The following is a 25,957-nucleotide window of genomic DNA, read 5'->3' as shown; positions in this document are numbered from 1 at the left end:
AAGTTTTCTTTCCTGCATTAACTATCAGTTGCATATGGAAATAGCAGTTAATGAATGGTACTATTTCAAGAAATGTAGTTAGCTGTGTTAATATGAAATCAGGCAGAAGGCAGGATCAATTTGAACCTTATAGACCAACTAAATCAGAGATACATGGCATAAACTTTTATAATCAGAGGGCTTGCTTGCAGCATCTGATGAAGTAAACCCACTGCTTATGAAAGTTTCTGCAGTACACCTCTGATTTAGTTAGTCTATAAGGTGCAAATCTACCTTGCAGTATTCCATAAGCTATCTATTGTATTTAAACAACTTGTTACATCAGTTGTAGCCAAAGACCATACAGAACCCCACTGTCAGAGCTTTCAGGCGCATTTCCCTCATGTTTCTTCAGGAACATTAAACTGTTTTTTAGTCTTGCATAGTGAGTTTCTGTATCCACCATGTTTACCATGTACCATAAATAATACCAACTATGTAGTGACCATTAAATATGAATAACCTGGCCTCTCTTCTAAGATTAGGAAATATGGGCTGAATTTTACAATGCCATCCTAGTTTCCACCAAAGCAATGAAGAAGCAGTATGGTTGATACAGGTGTAACTAATAAGTTTTACACCCTTGCAAAAACCCTACCACAGCGTAAGTGGGAAAGAGGGGATGCGTGGTCAGCTTTACTTGCTCTGGGGACTACTTAAGGTCCCGCTGTCTGCCCATCTCTGGCTGCTGCTCCAACAGCAGTTGCTACAATGGTGTTGTGGTGCTGCTACTGCTGGGGCACAGACTCCCTATTTCAGTGTCCCCAATAAATCAGTGCCTAGGGCTCATGAAACACTCACCCACCCTATTGGCAGTCAAGGAGAGAGTTTGCCAGGTTGAGTTACAAGAGCTGAAGTTCTAAAACTGGTTCTCCCACCAACTACCTGTTTGACTTTAGGCCAGTCACTTCATCTCCTGGTACATCTGTGTTCCCATACTTTGTCTTCAAGGCAGGGACTGTTTTTCTCACTATATGTTGGTACAGAGGCTGACATCATGCAACCATGTTCTCCTTTGGGGTCTTTTGGTGCTATTGTAACAGGAATGATGAATCACAACGCCAATGGAATGAGAGCAGCCCCAGAAAGATTAAAATCAGTGGTTCTCAAATTAGGGGTTGCAAGCCCACAGTGGTAGTTAAGAATGGGGATGCAAGCCCACAATTATTCCTGGTACCCACAGTTAACAGTATATGGGCTTTACCATGCAATAATTGCTTTTGTGCCTTGATTTCTCTATGGTTAGCACAAATTATACTGGAGCAACTTAACCCTCTTTCCTTCCAGGGACGCTATCTTAGTTTAGTTCTCACTGGCCATGTCTACATATGAACTTAAGTACAGAGTAGACTAATCAGCTGCAGAATAAAGTGTCACTGCCTACATATGCAACACTACTAGGCTTCAGTAAATTAATCAACACTGTACTTAATCAACAGAGAGATTAACAATGCAATTAATCAATTTTGCCAAGTCAGCTTAGGCAGCAGGGGGCCAGACTCCTACCGGCTGCCTACCTACACGGCTCTGCACTTTCAGCACCTTTGTGCCCCAGGCAACCTCTCACTCCATCCAGCAGAAAGAAGTAGATTATAAACACCTGAAAAACTGACACTCATCTGATGAAAGTCAGGTCTGTTGCTATTTAGGGTATGGACAAAGTCTACCAATTTATTCCAGCTTTTGCTGGAGACAGTGATTATAAACTTTGTGTTCTTTCTCCCAGGCAAACCTACATAATTATATGGATACTGGTTAGTGTATATTTTTTCCCATTTGACCTCAGATACAGTGATAAATATGTAATAACAAGCTTGCCATAGAAATAAAGAAAACATTTTCATACTCACATGCTGCACAGGAGCTGACAGTGGCATTAGAAAACTTTCCAGGATACCAGGCTTGAGGTTAGAACTTAGGGCCTAATTCTGCTTTCATTTATATCAGCAAGGTCATCAAAAAGAATTGGGTCCACATTATCCTACTGCAACAAATATACAGTGACATTAAGACGGGTATGGCAATGCAGTCTTTCTGATCCATACAGGTGTGAAGGAGGAAAAGTAAGAGAAACTGTCTTCTTAAAAATAGAAGCTGGAGTTAGGACAAGACTGTTTTCCAGTCTTACTAACAAGCACGTCTTGACATATTGTGCCATGCATGTAAGGTCCACTCTTCTCGTGATCACCAACATGGACTCCTCTCATGTCTGTCCCTTTCTTCTTCTTTGTTTCTATTTCTGCCTCCAGGGGGAAAGGGGCATGCCAGGGCTGCCAGGAAGACACGGAGCTAAGGTACCTTAAAAGAAATGGAAAGGAGTGGCATTAGTTCATCGACCCTACCCATACCTCTCAACTGTCCCTGACTTTCAGGGATGGCCCTTATTTGGTTTCTACAATGATTCTTCTCACTTTCTCTACTATTTTCTTTCTGCTTCTAAAATTAAAAATAAAGGGCCTAATTTATCAAAGGGATAATAGGGGAGCCATTTTACTCAACAAATGACCTGCCTTTTCCTGGTGCCAGGAGGCTCAATTCTGCAACGAACTGCATGTCCTCTAGTCCCACTGAAAACATCATCAGAACCTTAATGCTTTATTCTGATGAGACCTCCTGATAGTCAGTATTTCTAGGAAATCAGCATGTTGTAAAATGGAAATGAGCATGCTATGGGCCAACTTCACCATCACAAACTAAAGTTTCTTGCTTGTGTTATTCTACTGAAATAAATGGCATCACACCAGCGTCAAACTGGAATAGGGCAGTGATGAATCAGGGCCCCTGTCTATATATATAACGTGTGCTCACTGAAATTAAAAAATAAACATTGGAAAATATCACTGGAATTATTCACTGCAGTTTTAAAGCGGAAACACAAGAAATAGGGACGCTATCTGCCCAGTAAAATCCAAACCCCAGGCCACATGATCCCTTTCATGACTCTGGCCCATACTTACTAAAAACTACTCACCTCTGATACATTTCTGAATGCTTTTTTCCCCTTTTATTACATAGAATCCCTGATTTCCATCTTCTGTCCTTGTGTTTTTTAGCTTTGTCCCTGATTTCTGTTTCAGAAAGTTGAGAGGTATGATCCTGTCCCACTCTTGCTTCACATTCTTCCCGTTTGAACTTTTCCAAGCTCTTTCTGGCTATGAACTCTACTGTTCCATCTCTTTTCCTCTTATCTGCTATATTCCCAATCCCTCTTGTATCCCATTTCTAACCCTGCCTCATTTCCTCCTGCTCTACATCCCTTCCTAGATCTTCATTACCCTTCACATTTGCTTTTATAACTGGAAATGTGTAAAGGACCTAACCTGTACTAACATTTAGTATACAAAGATGTGGTCTGAGCAAGGGAATGATGTTTAAGTTTTGCTTTCACACCATGTCTTTAAGGGAAATATAATCCTACCCACAGGAGCACCTGTCTTGAGGGGGCAGTCAACACCCTTCTCAGTCTCCAGGGGAAGATTACATTCCATAAGCTGTTGGTGGCATTTTGCTTTGCTTTGCAGAATGATGCAAGAATTTGAGTGCTTGAAAGAGTTTTTTCCCATGGTAGCTGGCTTCACAGATCCCTCACAAAGCTCATACTAAATGTTTTGAATTCTGTGGTACTACAGAGTAATGCTGGTGAGCAAGACCAAGAACATTTTTCCCTCTGTTCTGATTTGACCTTTTTCAGAGACATTAAAAAAAAAAGGACCTGAATTCAAACATTTTAGTTGATAGGGGGTCTTCATATTTTCTATCTGATTTTCAGTGAGCCAGCACTGCTTCTTGATGGGTCACAGACCCAATGTGACAGAGTAACAGCTACATTTGGAGGAAGGAAATAGTAGTTTCATCTGAGTGGGTTGAGCCTGTGGGGACTTCCATGGCATGGTCTCTTTGTTTTACTAGACAGCAGAGCCACTACCATAAGGAAACTCCCCATTTTGGGGAATAAAGATGGATGTGTGTAGTTGTAGCTGCTACTGTGTCTCTTCTGAGATTTGGATAAGGAGACAAGGATTCCTTTAAACTTTTCACCCAGTGATGCTGTTTATGTAAGAATATATATATTTACTTAATTTCAAAGTGTTCTTTCCTCTCTTTCTGTCAGGGGGTTCCTGGAATGGCTGCTGCAGGGATGAAGGTCAGTTTTGCATTAAAGTGCAGCCTGTTAGGCCACAGTGAGGAGAAGAGGGAAGGTTAGGACATAGATAGGAGAGATAGCTTGTAGTCCTAGATGGATGGCCATTGATCATCCTGGGAAAGGCAAGGATTAAAAGAAAACACAGACATTAATTGCCTTTCCTGCCATGTCAGGGTAAAGATTCATCCACAGAAAATTAGAAACTCAGGATAGATTAAAAAGGGAGAATGTCTATTCCTTTCAATGGGGAGAACTAGGGATCTGTCTACTTAGTTGCTGACACCAGTGAAAGAAGGCCTGAGCCCTTCCCCAGATTGGTCAGCTAAATTTTACCTGTATCCACTCTAAGCCTAATAAAAAAAAGTCAAGCTTCTCTTGATTTCAGCTCCTCTCAACTCCAAATCTAAACTGTATTTGAACCTCCATATTTCTTGGTTCCATGTTATTTTCTAATAAATATAAATATATAGACATCAGACAGACAGACATTTTATATCTAGCCAAATAAACGTCTGCTAAAGTAAACCTTACACCAGGGTTCAGCTACCATGGTAACAGGAAAACCTTTCAAATCGGTAAAGGCAGGAATTGCCAGATTAGCTGGCCAAGTGGTGCACAGATGAATCCCAAAACCAACTGAATAATAATAGGGGGTGCATCTACATGAGACATTTACTGCAGAGCTAAGTAATTAGCTCTGCACTAAAGCATCACCATCAGCATCTACACATGCAGTGCTGTTAAGCCAGAGTAAAATAATTAACTCCACTGTAAGATAGTACTGCCCAACACAAATAGTGTCCTATGGTGGATGTATTTACTCCACTGCAACGTATGTGTAGATGCTGACCAAGACTGGCTGGGGCATGCTGGCTAGCCATTCACTGGAGCACCCTCATGCCCCAGTGCCTCTGCAATGGGGTGTGTGAAGCTTTGGTCGCTGATTCAGAGAAGATTTGGCCCAATTCAGAGGCCAAATCACTGAATCCGAATCGAATTGGGAGACCAAAAAAACCCTCCGAATCAATTCGGAGCCTCTGAATTGATTCAGAAAAGATTCATAGATTTGGAGATTCAGAAGGCAATCTTTAAGGGGAACAGAAACTGAAAAGAGGAAGAGAGAGCAGGCCAGTGCTGTAGCTGGCCAGTGACTGTGATCTTTCCCTGAGTCCCCTTCCAATCACAGTGCGCTGGGAAAGGGATGTAGAAACAGCACATAAGCCTCTGTCTGCAGCTTTTCTATCCCTTTTGTGAGCTGTTTCTGCCTGAGCACCCAGAAGGCCCCCTCTTACAAGCTACCATCCCTGCTGGTTTCATCCCACTGTGCCTTAACACACACAAAGTTACATGTCACCAGTTTTGCTTGTCAGGAGGTGCAGTTTCCTAGAAACCCCTGAACCTATCTCCTTGAAACTTGACAGGCCTCATGCCCTCAAAACAGGCTACCATCCCTGCTGTTTTAATTCAAATCTGCCTTGACACACATACAACATGAGTTCTGCTTTCAGCTGTTCGAGGTGCAGTTTCCCAGAAACCTCTGCACCTATCTCCCTGAAAGATGGCAGGCTTCATGCCCGCAGAATGAACTATCGTCCCTGCTGTCTTCATCCAAATCTGCCAAAGAATGACAAAGTTATAGGTATTTCAGTGATTCCCCATTATAGTCTATGGCCGAATCTCTTTGAATCAGCGCCGAATCTTCTGAAGCCAATTCGGCCAAATTGATTCAGGACAGTGATCCGAATCTCCTAATTGAATCACTGTCCTCCAAATTGGCTGAATCCAAATCAAATACTTCCCTATTTGCACAGGCCTACTCTGCAGCACATTAAGCTGGGTGGGAGCAGCCCTGGACTAGCAAGATGCCCCCAGGGTCCGCTGCCAGCCAGGGCTGCTTCACCCCAGTTCAACATCATGCAGTTCCAGGCACACATGTAAACACTGTCCTGGGGAGCAATAAACTTTGGTGTGAACTTTGCGCCAGAGTTTATTATCTTAAATTAATATCATGTCCCAAGGAAAACATGGACTGCTGTGCCTTTATGACTGACTTCAGCAACCAATGAAAATGCTTGGAGGAAAGAAGCACTCTTTTTGAGTGGTGGTGAAGCCTCTCTCTCCCATTCTTATTGGCTGAGATAGCTTTGCCACCACCACAATCCCACACTTGTAAAGCACTGTACACAAGAAGGAGCCACTTGTAATTGAAGGCTCTGGGTGTTACTGTATACAAATGGTTAGCAATAATAGCAGCAGCAGAAATGCTAAGGCCAGCATAGCTGTGAAGGTAGCAGCTCAGGAAAAAAATGTCAGCATTAGCATCTTCCTGAAATTGTGAGAGATCTAATTGGACAATCCCAGACTTCTTGCTAAGATCTCTTGTTGCATGGCTTTTAAACAGGCAGGTCTTGGAAGTTGTTTCTTGAAAAACAACTCAAATTGGTTGTACACCTGCACAGTGGTGACATGTAGGGGGTGCACGGGGGTGCATGTGCACCCCCTGAGAGCACTGGCGCACCCCCTGACAGCCAGTGCTCCCCATTTAGGCAACGGGCAAGGGGGGCAGGTGGGAGCACTTGTGCCTCCCCCTGCAAGTGCCAGCTTGCGCTTCCGGGTCGGCGCGATTGGCTGTGGGGGACACCCCCCCTCAGCTGCTGACTGGCTACTGTGGGGGCACATGCCCCCCCTGACTCAGGAGGCACCAGTTGCCCATGCACCTGCATTTTATCAGTGGTGCTTTCAGCCTACAGCTATATACCATGCCCTCAAAATAAGGACAAAAACAAGAGCCTCATACAAAAACAAATAAAATCAAATGTGTCTCCATTAGCAAGCCTTTAACATTTCCCAAATGGTCTGTATGCCCTGACTTACAAAAATCTAAATTCAAATTGAAATCATACTGCAGCAAGGCATTGGCATGAGGGCTTCTCTGCAAACGCTCACTTTTTCTTTTTAGTAGCTCTACATGGGGGTCCACCCCGTGTTTTTTCTTGTCTTCTCACTATTTATTTTTCCATTTTTTCCTCATGCAGGGAGAGCCAGGCACTCCAGGAGAAAAGGTATCACTTGAAATGCATAGCTGTTCCAAATCTGCATTTCCTACATTGTTTGTAGACTTGGCCCAAGATCAATATGGTACCTGAGCCTGAGACAAACTGGGCATGTCTTCACATTCATTAATGTGCCACAGTTAGTGTGCATTAAGTTTAGTACTCGGTTAACCAAGTACTAAATCAATGCACAGTAACATGTGCTACTGTGCTCTAGCACTGGCACACGGGTTTAGAGATGCTTACTGTGCAGTAACCTAAAACTACTGCACAGTCGTGTATTAGCACAGTTTTTGCCCAGCACACTACTGCACATTGTTATTAGGCTACTGCACAGTTAGCATCTCGTGTAGATACACCTGCTGAATAACTTTTCTTCGTAACAGAGGGAGATGCACATTTTATAGAGACTTCCATATTGCAAATAGTCTCTCTTTGGTTCTTTCCCTTTCCTATTCCTTCCTGCTTTGCCTATAGGCATATTATTTGGCTACTCTATTTCTTTTCCTGTCTGTCCTACAGGATATATAGCAACACAGTTTTACTGAAGAGTATGTCATCTCACAGTCTCCCAGACCACTCCTCCCCACTTGTACTTGTACCTCCACTAGGCACATGCCCATTTTGCAGAATAAGGATGCAGTCTTTTTCACAGTCATTGTGTAAATTGGTCCTAGGTTTTATGTCCAGTTATATCAATATCATGTAAAACAATGCAGCAAAAAATATTGCAGAAATATCCTTGAATGCTCACAGGAACACAGGGCAGCAAAGTCTTGTTTGATCTTAAACCAGGTGTGTTGCGTTTGTTGTGCTTTGCAGAGATAACCAGCCATATAACAGATGATTTTTTTTTAATCAACAAGGGAGAACCTGGAGTTCCAGGGAGGATGGGCCCCCCAGGTTTGCCAGGGAAAAGGGGGCAGAGGGTAGGACATTGTGTGTTTGGGCTTGATTTCTTAGCACTGCTATACTGGGCCGTTCCTCCTCTTTGGTGCTGGCTGAAGAGAGACTGTTTTGCACTGCATTTCTGTGCTTGAAGTGGAATGCTCGTATCCCATTGTTGAAGCTCTCAGTGCATGGGTGGAGTGAGCTTTGTATGTTACTGCTTGCAAGAGACGGCACAAGAAGTGGGAGCAAATTAATTTTTAAAGGAATTAAGTATTTGGTTTTAGCTTTCTCCTGATAAGTTTTAATTCCAGCAGTAATAACTGACCTGAGGTGCAAGTAATCTGAACACCACTGGAATCAACATGTCTTAAATAATATTTATGCTAAGTCTTTATATGTCCCTTTCTGCTAGGGCCCCCCCATGACAGCTGCCCATTGGCAATAATCTTTATCTTTAAAGTACATTGGAAAGAAAATAATGCTGAATACAGCAAAAGCAAAAGGCTGGACTCAGAATGGAGTGAGACAACAGATTATTCAGGAGAGAAAGATCCCTCGATATCCAAACTAATGCACTGATTTACTGAAACAGCTAGATTGTGTGAGCAACACATAATTTTTGCAGGTGCCAGGTAAATTGCAAGTGGAAATCAGAGCACTTGTACTTCTAAACACCTATTTGTGAGTATAGTCAGGTCATTACTAGTAGAATTTGTTACTGGTAAGTCCATTTTTGCTCAGGACTCAATGTAGATTTCGGTCTTATAAACCCTAGAAAAAACAGGGGACTTTTATAAAATGAAGCTGTTTGGAAGTGTTAGGATATGTTCTTTCATCTTGGATCTGCTAAATACCATGTCCCCATCTCTAATCACTGCTTACTTCTTTTTAATTATTGACTTCTACTGCCAGCTCTTCAGCATCTCAGAAAACACTCCACATACACTAATGTGTATTCAACTAGTGGACCAATCTGAACAGATTCAGACATTCTAGAAATGACCAATATTCTAAACTTGGGAAATGCAAGCCAGCCTATTGTCTTCTCCAGGGAGAAAATCATTAGTTCATGATAACAATGAGTATGTTATGAGGGGAAGAATGACTATTGGGCATTTTGAAGGTTATAATGTCTTATAAAAAGGCTGTCGGGGGGGGTCAGAAATGTCTAGAATCTTTTCCTTTTATTAATTGTCATAAGCAATAGCATGCATGCCTTTTCTCAGAGTATTCATGCAAGTATCATGCATGTTAGATATCTGTCCTTGACCTCTGTTGAAATAAATGTACATCAAAATGCACAGGTACAGAATATGGCATGCAAGGAAAAAGGCATTCTTTATCTAGAATTCTTGTTTTCTGGATGTCGTTGTTGTTGCAGTGGAGTCACAGACTCTTGATTCTGATTATTTAAGAGCAGGAGTTGGCAACATTTTCCAGCAGTGGGTCAAAATGACCCAGCTTGGGTCTGAGGCAGGCCGGCACTAGGACTTGGCTGTCTCCACTATTTCTCCCTGCTGTTCAGCTGTAGCGCAGCATGGGTTGAGTCCTCTAACCGCCTGACTGAGGCACACTGTGGGCAGTCAGCCCATGTCTTCCACAGAAGCCCGCCACTGCTTGACTGTCACAGAGCAGGCAGAGACCCTCACTGCTGAAGCCACAGTTTTGTGGACTGGGCCATAAGTGTCAACTCCTGCTTTACAAAGTTATATAGAGCACATTTCTAAGTTAACTTGCTTTAAAAAGTAAGTTAACCTGCTTTCAAAATGGTGCTGCATATCTATGCACTTTTAAGAAATACAGGCAAGTAACTGCCTTGTGCATGTCTCGCTCTTTGCTTATATTAACTTATAAAAGTTACTAACTTTGAAGAACTAAGAATTACAGGTAAGAAAATATCTCTAACAACAAATGTTACTGTATTAAACCTGTTCTCTGTAAGGCTAAAATATTTGTAAGTGTACTTGCAACAGCAAAGAAGGAAGAGTAAGAAAAAACATGCTAACTATCTTTGCTAACATGCTAACTAAACATGCTAGCTATCTTTACACAGAACCTCTGGGGAAGTCATTCAAAATACCTTGAATTTGGGCTTAACTTTAAAGCGTATACACTATGAACAGACTAGACAGGAATTTATCCAGAATTTGTCAGGCACTGAGTTTGTTGTGGAACAAACCTCTAAGGCACACAACAAATATTACAGTGAATAAAATAAGGTTGCTTTGCCAAACTGAACACTGGGTGGCATGCACGTGCCCATTATGCATCCAAACTGTATTTCTCCAGCTGCTCCAATTGCTATTCCTGCTGCATTTTTTGCTTGCTAGTGGTCCTGTCATGAATGATCTATCTGGTCCTCTTCTGTCCTTTTAGCTTTCCGTACTCCTGTTTCCACCTCGTTTCATTAGCACTGAGCAGTATAGAATGTTATTGCTTTAGAGATGATGCACTGATTTTTAAATAGCAGCGAGGGAAAGATTTGGTGTTATCAATTTACTACAGTATGAACAAATATAATCAAGCAGTGGATATATCAAGGGCCTTAAAAAGGGTGTAAGCAGCATCTCCAAGATGCCCTTACTGCCAAGTGAGTTTGGAAGTGTGCTTAAAGATGTCATTCAGGTTGGGTCCTGCACTGTATTGTGAACAGTTGTGGTGGCAGCAGGAGCAATAACATCTTTAAGAACTGATGTGGAAAGTTATTTCAGGTGCCACCCCTCAGGCAATCTCTGGTGGTATCACATTATCAAGCCGTGCTGCACAATGCTATCCAGTCACAAGTGTATGAAGTTTTACATGGGACCTGCTGGTGAAAAAGGCTTTATATTTGGGTAATCAGTAGAACTTTGTTTTACGGTTCTTGCACAGTCAGAGCACTGAGATTCCTGATGAGGTGCAAGATCACCTCAAAGATGACTTCAAGAACTGACACCTCCCAGGGCCAATCTGCAGTGCTGGAAATTATCATAGCTCATTTAAGGCAATGGAAATGGGGATGTGAAGTGTCCCTTTTGCTTGATTCCATATTAGGATTTTTGTCTGCTGCTAATTTTCAAATATTAATGTGCTGAATGAGAGTGCACTATAGAATGAGCATAACTACAAGTGACAAACAATTAGCAACACCTAGAGCAATCCATGTAAATGAGTTTGTAAATGTTGGTCTTTAGGACTTTGCAAAAACTACACTGTTATTAAAATAATCAATGCCTGCATAATGATGAGGTTTAACTAGGGACAAGTCATATGTAAAGAGTTGCCCTTTATAATTCTCCTATACCAGCACCTCCCTACCTCCCCCAGCAGTTTCATGTTCTGATGCATGTAAATCCAACAGGTTTCTTTGGATTCACACCATACAAAAAGATTGCACCTGGAGGAAAACTAAGGTTTTATCAAACAAACAATACAAGTCAGGAGGAAAATACTCCATTAAATTGTAATTCTAAAGTTTGGAATGGCTCTTTACATGGTTGGGTACAGCAGCCTTTTATTGCTAAAAATCTATGGGAAGGAACTGCCAATGCCACTAAGATCATAAAGGATGTATTTGGTAGCCGTGTTGGTCTGAGGCAAAAAGACATGCAAAAATGGGGGGGCAGGGAGGGGGGTAAACAAAGAAAGAAATGCAAAAATTTAGAACTCTAAGATCATAAGGCGTAAGGGGAAAGGATAGCACTGACAGGAGAAAATGTTAACATAATAAGCAGATCCTGAAGTCTTGGCAAAAAGGCACGTTCCAACTTTGAAAAGTTTGATTGCCTCTTAGAAGAAAATCCCACAGAGAAAAAAAGGGAGTTTTAGCAATATTCCAGCATTGTAACAGATGACATCTGCCCACCACTTTGGGGTGGTGTTGCAAGGGAGAAAACTCTTTTAAGAGCCAGCCCCTAACTATCTGCTTTTCATCAACAGGGAGAGAAAGGAAAAGCCGGTGATCCTGGCTTGCCTGGGCTCCTCGGAATAAAGGTTTGTCACAATCTCTGACCTTTTCTGTCACTTCTCATCCCAGTTTGTTTTCCCCAGTATAGCATCAGGCAGCTTGCATCCATGTACGGACCAGCTGTAGGGTTTGCCTATGCTACTGGGTTGTTGCTACTTACTAGTGCAGTACTTTGGTATCTGTGCCTCCTGATGTGGACACAGGCATTCAACAGGAGGAGATTGTCTGCTGCAAGAGCTACATCAGCTCCCCTGAAAAAACAAGCTTTGCAGGCAGAAGCCTTCTTCTGTTGGGAGAGCAACACTGGCTATGAGGGCAGAGCTTTATAATATAAATAAGACTGTAGACTGCATGCACGTACACCCACACTTGCACACATGCATGTAAATGCACATACACAAATACACTGGCATATAGTTACCATGTTTTCTCTACACTAGCTGCATGATAGAAGCAGGCTCTTCAGACAATAAAAACATGAGTATATGGATGGTTCCCCTGAGGAAAGAAGGATAAATTCTTTGGGGACAAGATTCCTCATCCTACCTTAAAATACCTCCCTTTTCAGTAGCTGCAAGCTATCATTTTTCAAGGCCAGTTCAAGCAGCAGCAAAATACTGTACAACTTATATTAACAGCATTATTTAAATGATTATTCATGTTTTAAAAATAACTCAATACCTAGAATGACAACTCTACTGATTTAAAAAAAAAAAGAAAAAAACAAGACAAAACAATGTCATGCACCCAGAAATAAAACACTGAGGATCAAATATATGCGGACATAATGGGGTCAACTCTACCAAAGGCACCAGAGACGTACCTATTTTTATAACGATGATGAATCTGGTCTATACAGTAGGAAAGAATAGCAATTTAGGGGACTTATAGGAAAATACATTCTTTCATCTTTAGGGCATTGTTTTCAAAATCCAGCTCAGACTAGTGGTAACTGAATATTCTTTATTGGATGCTGTATGTAAAATAAACTGGTGGTTTTAATACAGATCTTAGTATATGTCACACACTTTCCCCACAAAATTCAGCCACAACTGGCAGTGATTTTTATTCTTTATGGAAAGTCAGCAAATAGGCTATAGATTTAATATACTACTGTAAAGTAGGGGTGTGCAAAATGGGTTCTATTCAATTTGGGTTCGGCCCAAATCAGGGACAGTGATTTGATTCGTTGATTTGGATCACTGTCCCTGATTCATTTTGGCTGAATCCAAATCTGAAGATTCGATGCTGATTCAGAAAAATCAGCGATTCGGACATAGACACAGCTTTAAATGTTTTTTCTAGGTAACTCAAGGTACCAGCGCAGCTCGTGAACACTGCAATGCTGGAGCGGATGGAACGTCCCACAGAAGCGCAGGAGTCCCTCCTACATGCTCGGTGGTGAACCTGGAAGTGGACCAGAAGTACTTCCAGGCCACTTCTAGGTCTGCCAGGGAGCGTGCCAGGGGGCCCCTCCATGACCCCCTGGCTTGGCAGTCAGCCGCAGGAGGACCTCAGGTGTCCCCCCCCAGACCCAGGAGGCACCAGTTGCTGAGACAGGGGGCATGAGGGGCCCCCCAGTGCACTCCCCAGTGGACCCGGAAGTGGACCAGAAGTGCAGTGCTTCTGGCCCACCTCTGGGTCTGTTGCCAAGCACGCTGGGGAGTCCCCCTGCTCCTGTGGGACACTCCATGTGCCCCAGCATCGCAGCATTCATGAACCACCTACCTAGAGGTATGTAGAAAAAACATTTAAAGCTATGTCTATGTCCTAATTGCCAAATCTTTCTGAATTTCTCCGAGTAGATTCAGAGGGTTCTGATTCAATTTGGAGAGATTAAAGGGTCCTCTGATTCAATTTGGATTTAGAAATTCAGTCACCGAATTGGGCCAAATCGCCGCTGAACTGAATCAGGGACCAAAGCTTCACACAGCCCTACTGTAAAGGTCATTGTAGAAAACGATTCAGGCACAATGAGGAAACACCACGAGCAAATGTACATTGGTACACCCTGTGGGCTGCAAAAGCAGAAAGGAATTCACACTGCAAAGCTATCAAATGTGTTGCTGGAGAGGTAGGAGGTGAAAAGCAATAGGAGATGAAAGAAGCTAGATTGGGCCAGGCAGGGAGTTTATCCAGAGTGACTGGGTAAACAGAATGGCTGGATTTTGTGTGACGCTAGAAGGTTCTCTCCCCCCCACCAAGGGGGTCACATGTATCACTTCCTGAAGTGGAGAAGTTTTGAAGCACTCCTTGTTAAAGTGCTGGCAGCACAGTACTGTCTGCAGTGCTTTGGCTGAACTTTGTACTCAAATCTGATAATGGAGTGTGTCACGGGGTAGGGTCCTAAGAGCGGCCGTGATCTCTCCTGGCGCCCCCTACTGTGCCAAGTCAGTGTCAATGCACCCTCGTTCTCGGCCGCCATGTCTTTGATGTTAAGAGTATTAAGGGAGGCTGCCTTTAGTCCTCCTTGACACGGTACCCCTGACGTACTCCAGTCTGTGCCCCGTCTAGGGTGACTCGGTGCCCTCATGCCTTAAGGGCTATGCGTGGCTCCTACCACCCCTAATACCACACCCCGAGCCTCGCAGATGTCCCGAACGTTGTCTAGTCAATTTCTCAGATGGCCTGCGTCCTCACAGACGCTCCCTGGCTTCTTCTGCGGTTGCTGCCCGCCCTGGGGCCTTTCTCTGTGCTCTCTGCCCACGCTGGGGCCTTGCCTTGCAATTGGGGCTCAGGTGGCCGTAGCCGTACCTGGCCCCGAATCCCCTCCTTGGGCCTTAATACAAGCACCCTCTGGGGCTTCTCACCATTGGGGCTCAGGCGGCCATAGCCGTGCCTGAGCCCTAAATCCCCTCCTCGGGTCTACAATTCCTGTGGGGGCTCAGGCAGCCTCGACCTTACCTGGCCCCCAATCCACTGTCCCCCTTCTCAGGGCTGGGGTCAGTGCACCCCTGAATGCTGTGCCCCCTCTGGCACCGGGGTCCCCACACTGTCATGGAGCCCCTATGAGGCCTCCTCCAACCCCTGTCAGCCTCACCCAGTCCTCCGGTGTAACAACAAACAACAGAATGTAATAACATGAGCCAATCGGCTACAACGCAAAGCTAAGCCTCCTGGCTAAAATGTAAACTCTAAACCATCAGGCCATTTATCCTCCCAAATCCCTACCAGGGCTTCCTCCACCCGGTCTCCTTCCACAGAAGCTGTTCAGACCATCGGGCTTCTCTACCCTGCCTGCTTCAACAGAGCTCCAACTTCCTCGGTTGCCAGAGGGGAACTGTCTCTGGCCTCAGCCTGGCTTGTTTATATAGGCCAGGCCCTGCCCCCTTCTGGTCAGCTGACCAAACTGCGGTTGCCCTGGCAACTGGCACCTGTCCCTTTTTCTAGAAGCAGGGCACTTCAGTGCCCTGTGACAGAGTGCTACAGCCAAAGGTGGAGATGCATTAGCAGCTGCATCTTTGGCTGGCTTTGTTAGTTTTCACTCTAAACATTCATATTCATTGATAAATAACAAAATAAACTACACCTGCATTCCAGGATATCATCAGGCAGCCAACTACTGGGGTTACTGCTCACACCTCACCCCCCAACCCACTCTGAAAACAACCAGCAAGGCAGGTGAGGTTACAAAGAGGTGAACAAATTTAATTGACTGGGTTATTTTTCCTTGCCAACAGGGAGAGAAGGGAGATGCTGGTAATGTGCTCGGGGGAGGTAAAGGAGAAGCTGGACCCCCAGGATTACCTGGGGCCCCAGGACCAAAGGTGTGTATATTGCCCCCAACACACTCTATATTTATCTTTTGTATGGGATATGTGCCTTGCATGGAGTGCTGAGGAGGAGGTGAAGTTTGCATTCATCTGCACCCAACTGGATTTAGGCCAAGATTTCATAAACTGGCCAGGCTCTGCAGGGTTGTTTAGTTTGTTATTTTAAACATTGAAGGCTAGAACATGTATTAACTGAATTTTTAGGGAAAAAACCCTACTTGTGTTTAAATTATTTTCCTACAGGGGCTGTAAGTAAACAATCCCCCACAATCACCACCAGTTTTTGATGCCATACGTGCCAGAGGAGACAGGGAGAACATTGTGTACCAGAACTCTGAGATCTTCAGAGAACCAACTCTTATCCATACTTTCCTTCCCAGACAATTAGCAGCTCAGAAATCCTGCTTAATGGCAAAGGACAGTTAAAGCATTTAGTTTCCTAAGACTGGCTCCATTCAGGATGTGTTAAGAGGTGTGTTAATGGGCTGAATTCTGATACTTTCACTCATGCTGAGTCACACCTTTATCCAGAAGTAGTGGAGAAATGGGAACTTACCCCAGATATTGAGACTACCAAAAGAAATCTGAATGTTAAGATAGTAGAATTCTACCTATCTTAGTGGAATTCCATCAATTTTAATTGTTATCAGGCTTAATCATTTCACCATTTTTTAAATTGCTCTTTTCTGCACATTTATGTTGATCTGTTCCTTCCCCTACCCCCAACTTTTTTTTAAGGGAGAAGCTGGTGACATTGGCCAGCCTGGACTGCAGGGAGAAAAGGTATGAAGGGAATGGGAACAAATGGGACCTTTGAGAAGGATTCCAAGACAGGGAGTGCAGTTAAAATGCAGCAACTGGGAAAAATATTGTTTTGCAGCTGTTTCCCCTAATCAAATAACTGATGGCTATAGCCAATCATGGAAAGAAACATATATATTTTCCTATACACATTACATTTCCTGCAACCTGTCATGTGCAAAGCAAACAGAATATCATTAACCAACTGGCCCATGAGCCCAAGTCCTGGACACAACAGTATTTCTGGGAAGCAGAAAGACATGCAGTGCTGGGGGGCAGGTAGTGGGATTGGCTGGCACAGCATCCCACATTTAGTTGTTGCCACTGCATAAGCTAACCAAATGGGGTGCATCCCAATATTTTGGTCACCCACAGCAGGACAGAGGAGCCAAGGGACTGTGGAAAGGGACAGATAGAAAAAGCTCTGTGGAAAAAAAGGCTTGCAGCACAGAGGAAATGCTGATCTCAAAGGCTAGGGACAGACATTACACATAAACCAGTTTAAGTGATCAGAAACTGGTTTAAACCTATAACATAACAGAAGTTCTGTGCACATAAGCCAGTTTGAAAATTTCCAGAACCAGTTTGAGAGAAATTTGGTTGAATGTAGTATCTGACTTAACTGATTTGGGTCAAACCGGTTTAATGCAATGTCAGTCCCAGGCCCCTTTCTGCTTTAAGTTAAATCAGAGTCCCCCAGCATCCTGGCACGCTCTCTTGGCTGGGCAAGGCTCTCTGCTCCAGAGAGCTGGGCTGGCCCCTCCCCTTTGCTCCCTGGCTGCAGCTCCGGCAGAGACTGCTTGTACTGCAGGGTCTGGCTGGCTTCCTCCTGCTCCCCCACTCCCCTTCAACACTCTCTGATGAAGCAGGGATCCCCCCTCCCCTCTGCCTTACACAGACACCTCTCAGCATTAGCTAGCATACCACAGGTTGGCTATGGTCTGTGCTGTGGGAGACAGGACAAAGGCAGACAGGACTGTGTCAATTTAGGGCTTTGTGGAGCTAATCAACAGGTAACTGGTAACGTCCCTCCATTCCTTTCTTGGAAAAGCTCTTCAAGAAGAGCTTGAACTAATGGAGAGAGGCTGTTGTTTTCTTAAAGAGCTGATAAACACTGAGTTAGGGGTGATAACACTATGTAGGAAACTCCCTGCTGGGCTGTGGGGGGAGAAGGGGGCTCCCTAATCAGAGCGTCCTGCTGGGACCTGGCCATACCCTGCCTCAGCTCAGCTCTGTATAAGGGAAGGGAGGGCTATTCTAGTGCTCCTCGGCTTCTAGCCTGAGACACCACAGGCATGTGCTTGCATTTTTTCATTCCAGAGGGGATGTCTGTACACTTACAAACTGGTTTAGCCTAGCCAGGTTAGACTAACCAGCAAAGATTAAATCAACTCAGGCTTAGGCTTTTTGAATGTCTGTCCCTAGCCAAAAAGAAATGCATCAGGAACTAGGATTAAGGGGTCAAGAGGACAGGGAAGATCAAAATCATTTTAAGTCTTCTGGGTTCTCACTGGGCTAACCACCTCCTCAGAACAGTCTGTGAACATCATACTAAGGTATAAAGAATGTTAAAAATATCTTGCTCTGTGGAAAGTGTTGCTTCGTCTGCTCCAAAGCTATAATATTAGCTATATTTCCTACTGCATTGAGTGTTATCCAAAACGACAAGAAGCTTAATTTACTGCCTAATATGTTAACATAGCATGTGTGATTGTGGATAATGGTTCCCTCATGGAACATGAGTTTTCTGTTCTCATTTGAAAACCATACAAGATTATCAGTTTACCAGATTATCAACTGCAAGATACTTGCATATAGGATTTCATATCCATATAGTGTGAGTGTGCATGTAATTGTATTGAGGAATGTATATTGAAAAGAAATAATATAAAGGGCCAAATATGCAATAGAGTATAAGGGAAATTATTCTGGTTTGGTGTCCTCCCTACATTTTCATGGACATTGTTTTGATATAAATCAAGGTGCTAATTATTTTCCATCTTTGAATGTGACGTCTAAGAGTAGCGAATGGAGCATGTAGGAGGATCAGTCATTTAGTGTTATTTATCATCGGAAAAACACCATATGGCTTCTTTACGTCCAGCTCTCTGACCTGAAAGTATCAGTTTTGTCTAGCAAAATTTTTTGCTGTAAAAAAAAATCTCAGGCACTGCAAAGGGGGTTGATATGTAGTGATGTGTTGGACAGGAAAACCATGCTATTATTTTCACCAATGTCATTGAACAATGAGACATGAGGAAGGGAATCATGATACCTGAAAGCTTGTTGTCTATCCCAACCATGCAGTTGGTCTAATAAAGATATAATCCATGAAAATTCATGCCATTGAAAAATGAGAGCATTTCTTCCTGTAAGAATCACTTCACTCGATGTGCATTTAGCATTCTATGTCAAGTGTCCCAACATCTAAATCTGACCAATGCCATGGGAATAATTAATTTTTCAGTTTTGGCAGCTGAACTGGAAAAAATCATTAAAACATGTCATTTGGGGTCACTTTTGAAATGAAATTTTATTTTTATTTTTCAGCAAACTAAAAAGAGATCATGTCAGGATGTTGCATTTAACCTGAAACAAGTTATATGTTTTGCTCATTCCAAAACGAGCCATTTTGTTTATGGGCTAATTGTTAATAGATGCGAAGGGGTAGTTTCCCAAGGAGAGAGTAAGGAATTATAATTCCATCTGTGGGATATGAACCTGAGGAGACAAAATATGCTCAACCCCTTTTAGAGGGTCAGTTTTAGAACACAGACTAGCTCTATGGTACCTCACAGAGACAGCAGAAAACTCCAGACATCAAGAGCCTCAGAAGTTTAGGTTTATAAAATAAGGTGCATTGACATGCAGTGCCCTTTTTATTACAGGGAGAACCTGGTGCACCTGGAGATCATGGACCCGTTGGTCCAAGGGTAGGTGCCACTTACCCAACTAACCTGGGTCTTCCTTTATGAAAAAAATGAGAAATATTAGAAAGAGCAAATGACAATATGTCTGATCCTAATGCGTACCTAAGCAGTTGGTATATCTATGCTACACCACAGTGCACTTTGTGTTTCTTTTGGCTCCCAAAATCCCGTTACCATAATTAAATTCGTTTATAGTTAGTTTGTCTTGTCATAATGGGGGAAAGCAGCTGAAGCCTACTTGTAAGTCTCACCTATACTACCTGGTTTTGAGCATCAACAGCTGAATGTATATGCTCTGTACAGGTGCTTGGCCAGCATGTGTCAACCTGAGCACCCATATTTATCTGTCCAAATGTGAAAATTGCCACAGGTCAAATTTCTGAATTCTGTTCCACAGCTTAGTTATTCAGTAGAACAACTGAGCTAGCAGCAATGCTGATCCTCTTTGTACTACATACTGATGTTGGATAGCCATAAAAATATCCCCATAGGTATATCTATTGATCATTCTTTAAACTTAAATTTTAAAAAATATAGGCCCTTAAATTGCTTCCCTAAGCACATCCCCCCTCTCCCCTTCACATCATGGTGAACATCTGTATTTCAGCTCAGAGAAGATTATGGGGGAACTACATCCTTGGGCAACTCTGCTCTGTATTGGCCGGTTGCGCCCTGACTGGAGTTCTGATTCATTTTATAGGGTCCCAAAGGAGAACCAGGAAAGGATGAAATGGTGGATTATGGTGGTAATATCAATGATGCTCTACAGGTGAGGAACTGCTACATGTATCTTGGGAGCCATGTTCAGTGACTTCTGGAGTAAGCTGTTCATTATTTTTTGAGGGACCTTTTCTTAGACACCCTAGCTCTTTCTAGCTCATTTTGCTCTGGGGCAACTGAGAGCTCTTCAGCAAAGTTGCAGGCTAGTATCCTAAGTGATGGAGTTCTGGACCAAGGAAGAAATGCACTGTTGTGCCCCAGCCAGCCACTCCAGCATCTACATATGCACTGCTATGGAGTTTTTACTCCACACCAGGATAGTATTTGTATTTACTAGTACTATCCTGCTGACATTAGTTTATTCCAGCCTAACAGGGATGGACATGTAGACGCCAATATGTTTAAATGCTAATTAGTCAACTGTGGAGTAAATGTCTAATGAAGATGCATCAAGTATGGACAAAACTAAACATGTCAGTTTGGTCCTTCCTAGTTCTTCTTCCATAATAAGAGTAATGAATATTATTCAGTATACATGATGCTTTTATGCCATTATTGATAAAAGAAAACAAATAAAAATCACTTAACTTCCAAGTTGTAATTTTATTTCTGTTTTACTCCTTCCTTCATAATTTTTAGGAAATACGAACCTTGGCCCTGATGGTGAGTCTGTATTCTTGACTGTGTATTTTGTTTTTGGACAAGCAACTGGAATTTAGTCTTAAGCAAAGTGGACAAAGTCATACAAACTGGCACAAACTTTTTCAGTCATGGCCTGAGACATAGCAATGCTGACAGCCAAAAGGACATGTTTTGTGTTATATTCTTGTACTAATATTTCCCCTGCTTTGTAAATGCAGCACTGGGCTCTTAAGGCACTCAACAAGGTTGGCCTAAATGAGGAGAACCCAGTGGAAGTCAAAAGGGGCCCAAGCTGTGCTATTTTCAAGGCCCATTGAAAACTTCATCTCTTTAAGCAGGCTTTTCCCCAATAACAGGAATATATAATTGTTTGGCACTTACTTTTGGAAGATAACTAACAAATATTCCTCTGGAGAGGAATTAGGGCAGTCATCAGCCTTTTGTTACTCTGATGTCTAATTTTGCATGTAACACCCAGATACTATGTAAATGTGCACACTAGGAGCCATATGTCAGCTAATTTTTTTTAAGTAACCTTTTATTTTGGGTGCTCCAGGTGTCAAGTGCCCTGCTTTGTAGTAACAAATGTGTTAAATTAGGCACACAAAAACGGAGGCATCCAGAATCTTTGTCCACTTCTGAAAATTTGAGTTTTTGAAGAGTGTTTGAAGCCATTTGAACACATGCTGAATTTGGGATAAAAGTTACTGTTAATTAAACTCAACCTCCACTAAGGAACTTAGCAAGCTAATATTTTCCTATTATCCACATTTTCTATCTGGGTACCATTTTTCTGTTAATAGAAAAAACTCTTCTTATCAGCTGTAAATAGAGATTTAAAGTCACTGTGTTTTCTGAAGCAGCTAAAAAGAATTGTTTTCATGGCAATGTTTTTCTTTGTGGAAGAAGTACTATATAGCTACAATTTACTTTGAATTATCATTGCTGATTATTCAGGAGCCTCTGGCTTACTCATTAGTCCCACTGGATATGTTTAAAGGAAACACCGCTCTTCTTTTCCACTATTTGAAGAGCTGTTTGGGTTTAAAATAAAAAAAAACCTTTGACTTATTGTGAAAATGAGCTTTTTCTTGCTTAGGGACCTCCTGGACTTCCAGGAGCAGCTGGACCCCCGGGGCCACCAGGACAAAAGGTACTACCTGTCCCCTTGTGACGTGTGAATAGAGATCTAGAAAAGCATGAGAATCTAAAGATTAGAATAGTGTTGCAGCTGCAGTATTCTATGTCTGCCTCTAACACACATTCTACACCCTACATTCCCTTAAGTCATTTCATTCTCCTTCCTATATCTCATGTCCTGAAATCTTGTGCTCCCACTATACGAAGGCACAGATGTGATTGAAGAAAGACTATAATTCTTTCTACTCCCATTTTCCTTCAACTGACTGCATACTGTAGCTAACCTCAATACCTGGATTATGTTGTGTTTATAACATAGTTTAGACCTTAATCTGAACAGTCAGCATGAAAAACTACGCAATGATGAAGTTTTTATTAACCCCTATAATGTTTATGTGGTTGAGTCCTGTTATCTTAAGCTTTTGACCCCTCTGTTTTTGTAATTATTAGCAATGAGAGCCTGGCTGCTCCCTGAGGTATCAGTGCTGATTATTTCTGACACCCAGCCCTGATCTCTGATTTCTAAGTCCAATGTAAAAATAGGCAAAACAGTACTTTTAAAAAAGTGTTTTGTGGTGTTTTTTTATTTAGGGTGAAATTGGCTTGCCAGGGCCTCCTGGGCATGACGGGGAAAAGGTAAGATGAGTAGTTCCTTATGTATGTATTTATTAAAACTTTATTTTGTTGCTGGCTTTGGCATTGTGAGGGATAACTGGTAATTGTTTGAAACATGCAAAAATGGTCCACTTTTCCATTAAAATTCCAAATTTAAACAAAAATGCTCAATAACATTTTGAAAAGTTTTAACCAACATGGTAGATATGCTGGAACAAAATTAATTCTAGTGGAAAGTGTTGCAAAAATCTCTTTCAGATTTTATCTTGGAGATAAGGGGACATGAACAATTGAACTGTGGAATTTCTTTACCAGCTCTCATAACAATAATTTATTAAAAATCAGAAATGCATGGCTAAGAATTATTTAGCCACATACTGATACACGTGTATATTTTTTTGTGGGTGAAAAATATAGGGCCTGATTCACCTCAAACATGCCTGATGAAAGAGCCCCCTAATGTGGTGATTAATAGAGCTGTGTGAAGCTTTGGGTGCTGATTCGATTTGGAGGAGATTTAGCCCAATTCGGAGGCTGAATCTCTAAATCCAGATTGAATCAGGGGACCAGTTAAAAGGTCCGAATCAATTCAAAGCTCTCTGAATTGATTCGGAAAACATTGAGAGCGCTTCGGTGACTCAGGCAGTCCCCGACCGCCGCAGCAGGGAGCTGGACCTGGATTCTGAGCTGGTAAGTGGGGAAGGGGGGGAGGGGACCATGGGAGGACTCCACCAGGCCCCATCCCCTGCCTGCTCCCCGAGCCCCCAACTCCCACACACTCTCCCATCCCCTCCCCACCTATGGCTCCCTGGCCACCCCAGCTCCTGACCCTTTATGAAAAGAAAATTTAAAAAAACCCTGAACTCACCAGCTCCTGCAGCAGCCTTGAGGCTTGTGACAAAGCCCCACACAGTGCGGGGCAGCAGGAATCACTCCACAGCTGGGCAGGAACTGGTGACTCTGGGGTTTGGGGGGAAGGTGTTTCTTAAAGGGCCAGAAGCTGGGGTGGGCAGAGCAGCCATGTGGGGCCTGGGAGAATGCATGGGGATCAGGGGACCCATGGCAGAGCCCCCCATGCAGCATGGGGCAGTGGGGGGCAGTGGGGATCGCCCTCCTCTGGGCAGCATCTGGTGAGTGGGGGCTTTTTTTTTTCAAAGAGCTGGGAGCTGGGGCAGGCAGGGGAGGAATTGCCAGGGCTGGGAGAGTGGGCAGGGGATGGGGCCTGTCTGATTCGGCTGATTCAGCAGCAGCCAAATCTCTGAATCAGATTCGGCCAAATCGATTCAGGACAGTGATTTGAATCGCTAAATCAAATCACTGTCCACCAAATCAGCCCAGTCCAAATCTGAAGTGAATGCTAGCTACTTTGCACAGGCCTAGTGGTCTGACTCGTGACTCATATTTAGTTTATATGAAAGCAGAGCACATCCATTGGGGTTGCTAGCCGCTGAACACTCTGGCTCTGGAAAGATTTAAGCAGCAGCACAGATAACCTTAATTCAGCACAGTGCTTAAACATATTAAGCTGTTCACATCCTTAGAGGGGAATACATACTTAAATGCTTTACTGAACTGTAGTGTCAGGACTTAATCCCAAATCCTTTGGTGTTGATCGTAAGCTTTCTATTGATTTTCATGGGTGATGGGCTAGAGTAACGGTTCTCAACCTTTTTTGTACCAGGACTCATTTGTAAACACCAGTGGCCAGTCCCAACTCAGTGCCCCTCACTCCTGACCCACTGCTCCCCACCCCCAGGCCTAAGCCCCCTAGTGTGTGGGGCTGGGCGGAATGCATGGGGCATGGGGGTCCCCAAGCAGCCCCTTGCAGGCTGGAAGTCTGACAGCCTGCAGGGAAAAAGCCAGAGTTTCCCATGTTTTTCTCCTTTAAAGAAGAGTCCATTTTTCAAGTTTGTTCCATTTTTAAAGCTTGTTTGTGACCCTTTCATCTATTCTTGCAACCCACTTTTGGGGCACGACCCATAGGTTGAGAAACACTGGGCTAGAGCTTTACAGGATTGAGTCCAGAGTGTTCAGCAGTTAGCAGGATTGAGCCTGAAATTAATAGTTATAAAAATAACTCTCTTTTCTTAGCTTCCCTTATACACAGACTCTGCCTCTGCCCTTTTACTTGACATTCAAACCCTCTTTTACATGGATGTGGAGACAAACTACATAGAGTAAGGCTCTGTGATGCAGTTTCTTTGTACTATTTCTGTGGCCTGCATATGCCAGCCTTATGTAGCAAAACTCCAGCAGTTTCAGTGTTTTCAAGCCACTTTCCAAAGATGTTTAGGTAGAAAAGATGAATTCTCCATGACAGGACCTAACCTTCAAGGCCAGCCATGGTACCCCCTAGCAGCCTGACTTGTCCTTCTTTGCTCTCTTCCCTCCCCCACCCGCAACTTCCTGCCTCTGTCCTGCCACACCTTGTATTAAGGTAATGGGGGAGGCTTTCTCCCAAGGCCTGATGAGTTTCTTCAGGGCTTTTCCTCTTAGCTCAGTCCCTGTGCCTTCCGAGTCCCTAAACTCCATTCCTAGGACTTCTCTGCCCCACACCCAGTCCTTGGGGCATGTCCCTAGTCCTGCTTCCCTATGCATCCCCTTTCAGATAGTCCTCAGAGCTTTTCTACTTTCTCAAGTGGGCAGGGTCATATAAACCGTAAACATTGATCCCTGGCCTTAGTTTTGCCTCAGGCACTATAATAATAGCCTCCAGCCACACTTATTACTCTGATTTCATTCATGGGGCCTCCTGGCCATTTCTTTAAAGCAGCTTATCCCAGCCTTAGGCCCCTGATCTTTGTAGGGCTGCTCTTTTTATCTGTCTGTCCCTTGCAGGGCTCAAAGAAATAGCTACCTCCCAGAGGTCCCTGTGGGCTCCAAACCACCCCCATAGCTACAACCCAAGCCTCCAGTCAACCAAAACCCAAATGCATACCACAAAACTGCTTATTCTTCTGAAGCTTTCCACAGAGCTTCCTCCTTTTCTGAGGATTTGGGCTGATCTGGGCAAATCTGAACCTCAGGCTCATGTTTATATGGCCCCTTGCTCCTTTCTCTTTTGCTCATTTGACCCAGCTCTCTGTTAACAGGGCCCAGTTTAATCAGCCTTCTGCTGTCCGCCGTCTGGATCCTGCAGCCCATTCAGCTGTGCTATTTGTACCTGTGTAACCTGGGTACACCCAAGGGTGTGCCCTATTCTCAATAGGGTGGGATGGGTAGGCAAGAGGGGTCACTGTGAGAGGGATGCCAGAATTTTGAGC

General features: G+C 43.4%; 1 protein-coding gene across 4 annotated transcripts in view; it reads left to right on the top strand.

The window, feature by feature from the left end:
• The window catches only part of COL13A1 (collagen type XIII alpha 1 chain), a 216,933-nt gene that overhangs the window by 146,959 nt on the left and 44,017 nt on the right, over positions 1–25,957 (top strand). For 2 of the 4 annotated variants that reach the window (XM_019507839.1, XM_019507837.1), the window contains 10 exons: positions 4,151–4,183; positions 7,219–7,245; positions 12,046–12,099; positions 15,754–15,840; positions 16,585–16,629; positions 19,536–19,580; positions 20,278–20,346; positions 20,937–20,960; positions 22,039–22,092; positions 22,671–22,715. In XM_019507839.1, coding sequence (XP_019363384.1) covers positions 4,151–4,183; positions 7,219–7,245; positions 12,046–12,099; positions 15,754–15,840; positions 16,585–16,629; positions 19,536–19,580; positions 20,278–20,346; positions 20,937–20,960; positions 22,039–22,092; positions 22,671–22,715 — 483 coding nt within the window. The remainder of the gene's footprint in view (positions 1–4,150; positions 4,184–7,218; positions 7,246–12,045; positions 12,100–15,753; positions 15,841–16,584; positions 16,630–19,535; positions 19,581–20,277; positions 20,347–20,936; positions 20,961–22,038; positions 22,093–22,670; positions 22,716–25,957) is intronic. The other 2 variants (XM_019507838.1, XM_019507840.1) reach the window with 1 other exon arrangement.

Source organism: Gavialis gangeticus, unplaced genomic scaffold (assembly GCF_001723915.1).
Source record: "Gavialis gangeticus isolate Ggan-Ray unplaced genomic scaffold, GavGan_comp1, whole genome shotgun sequence".
Lineage (NCBI taxonomy): Eukaryota > Metazoa > Chordata > Crocodylia > Gavialidae > Gavialis > Gavialis gangeticus.
Note: the sequence above shows the minus strand (reverse complement) of the source record. Positions and strands in the feature narration are given on the sequence as shown.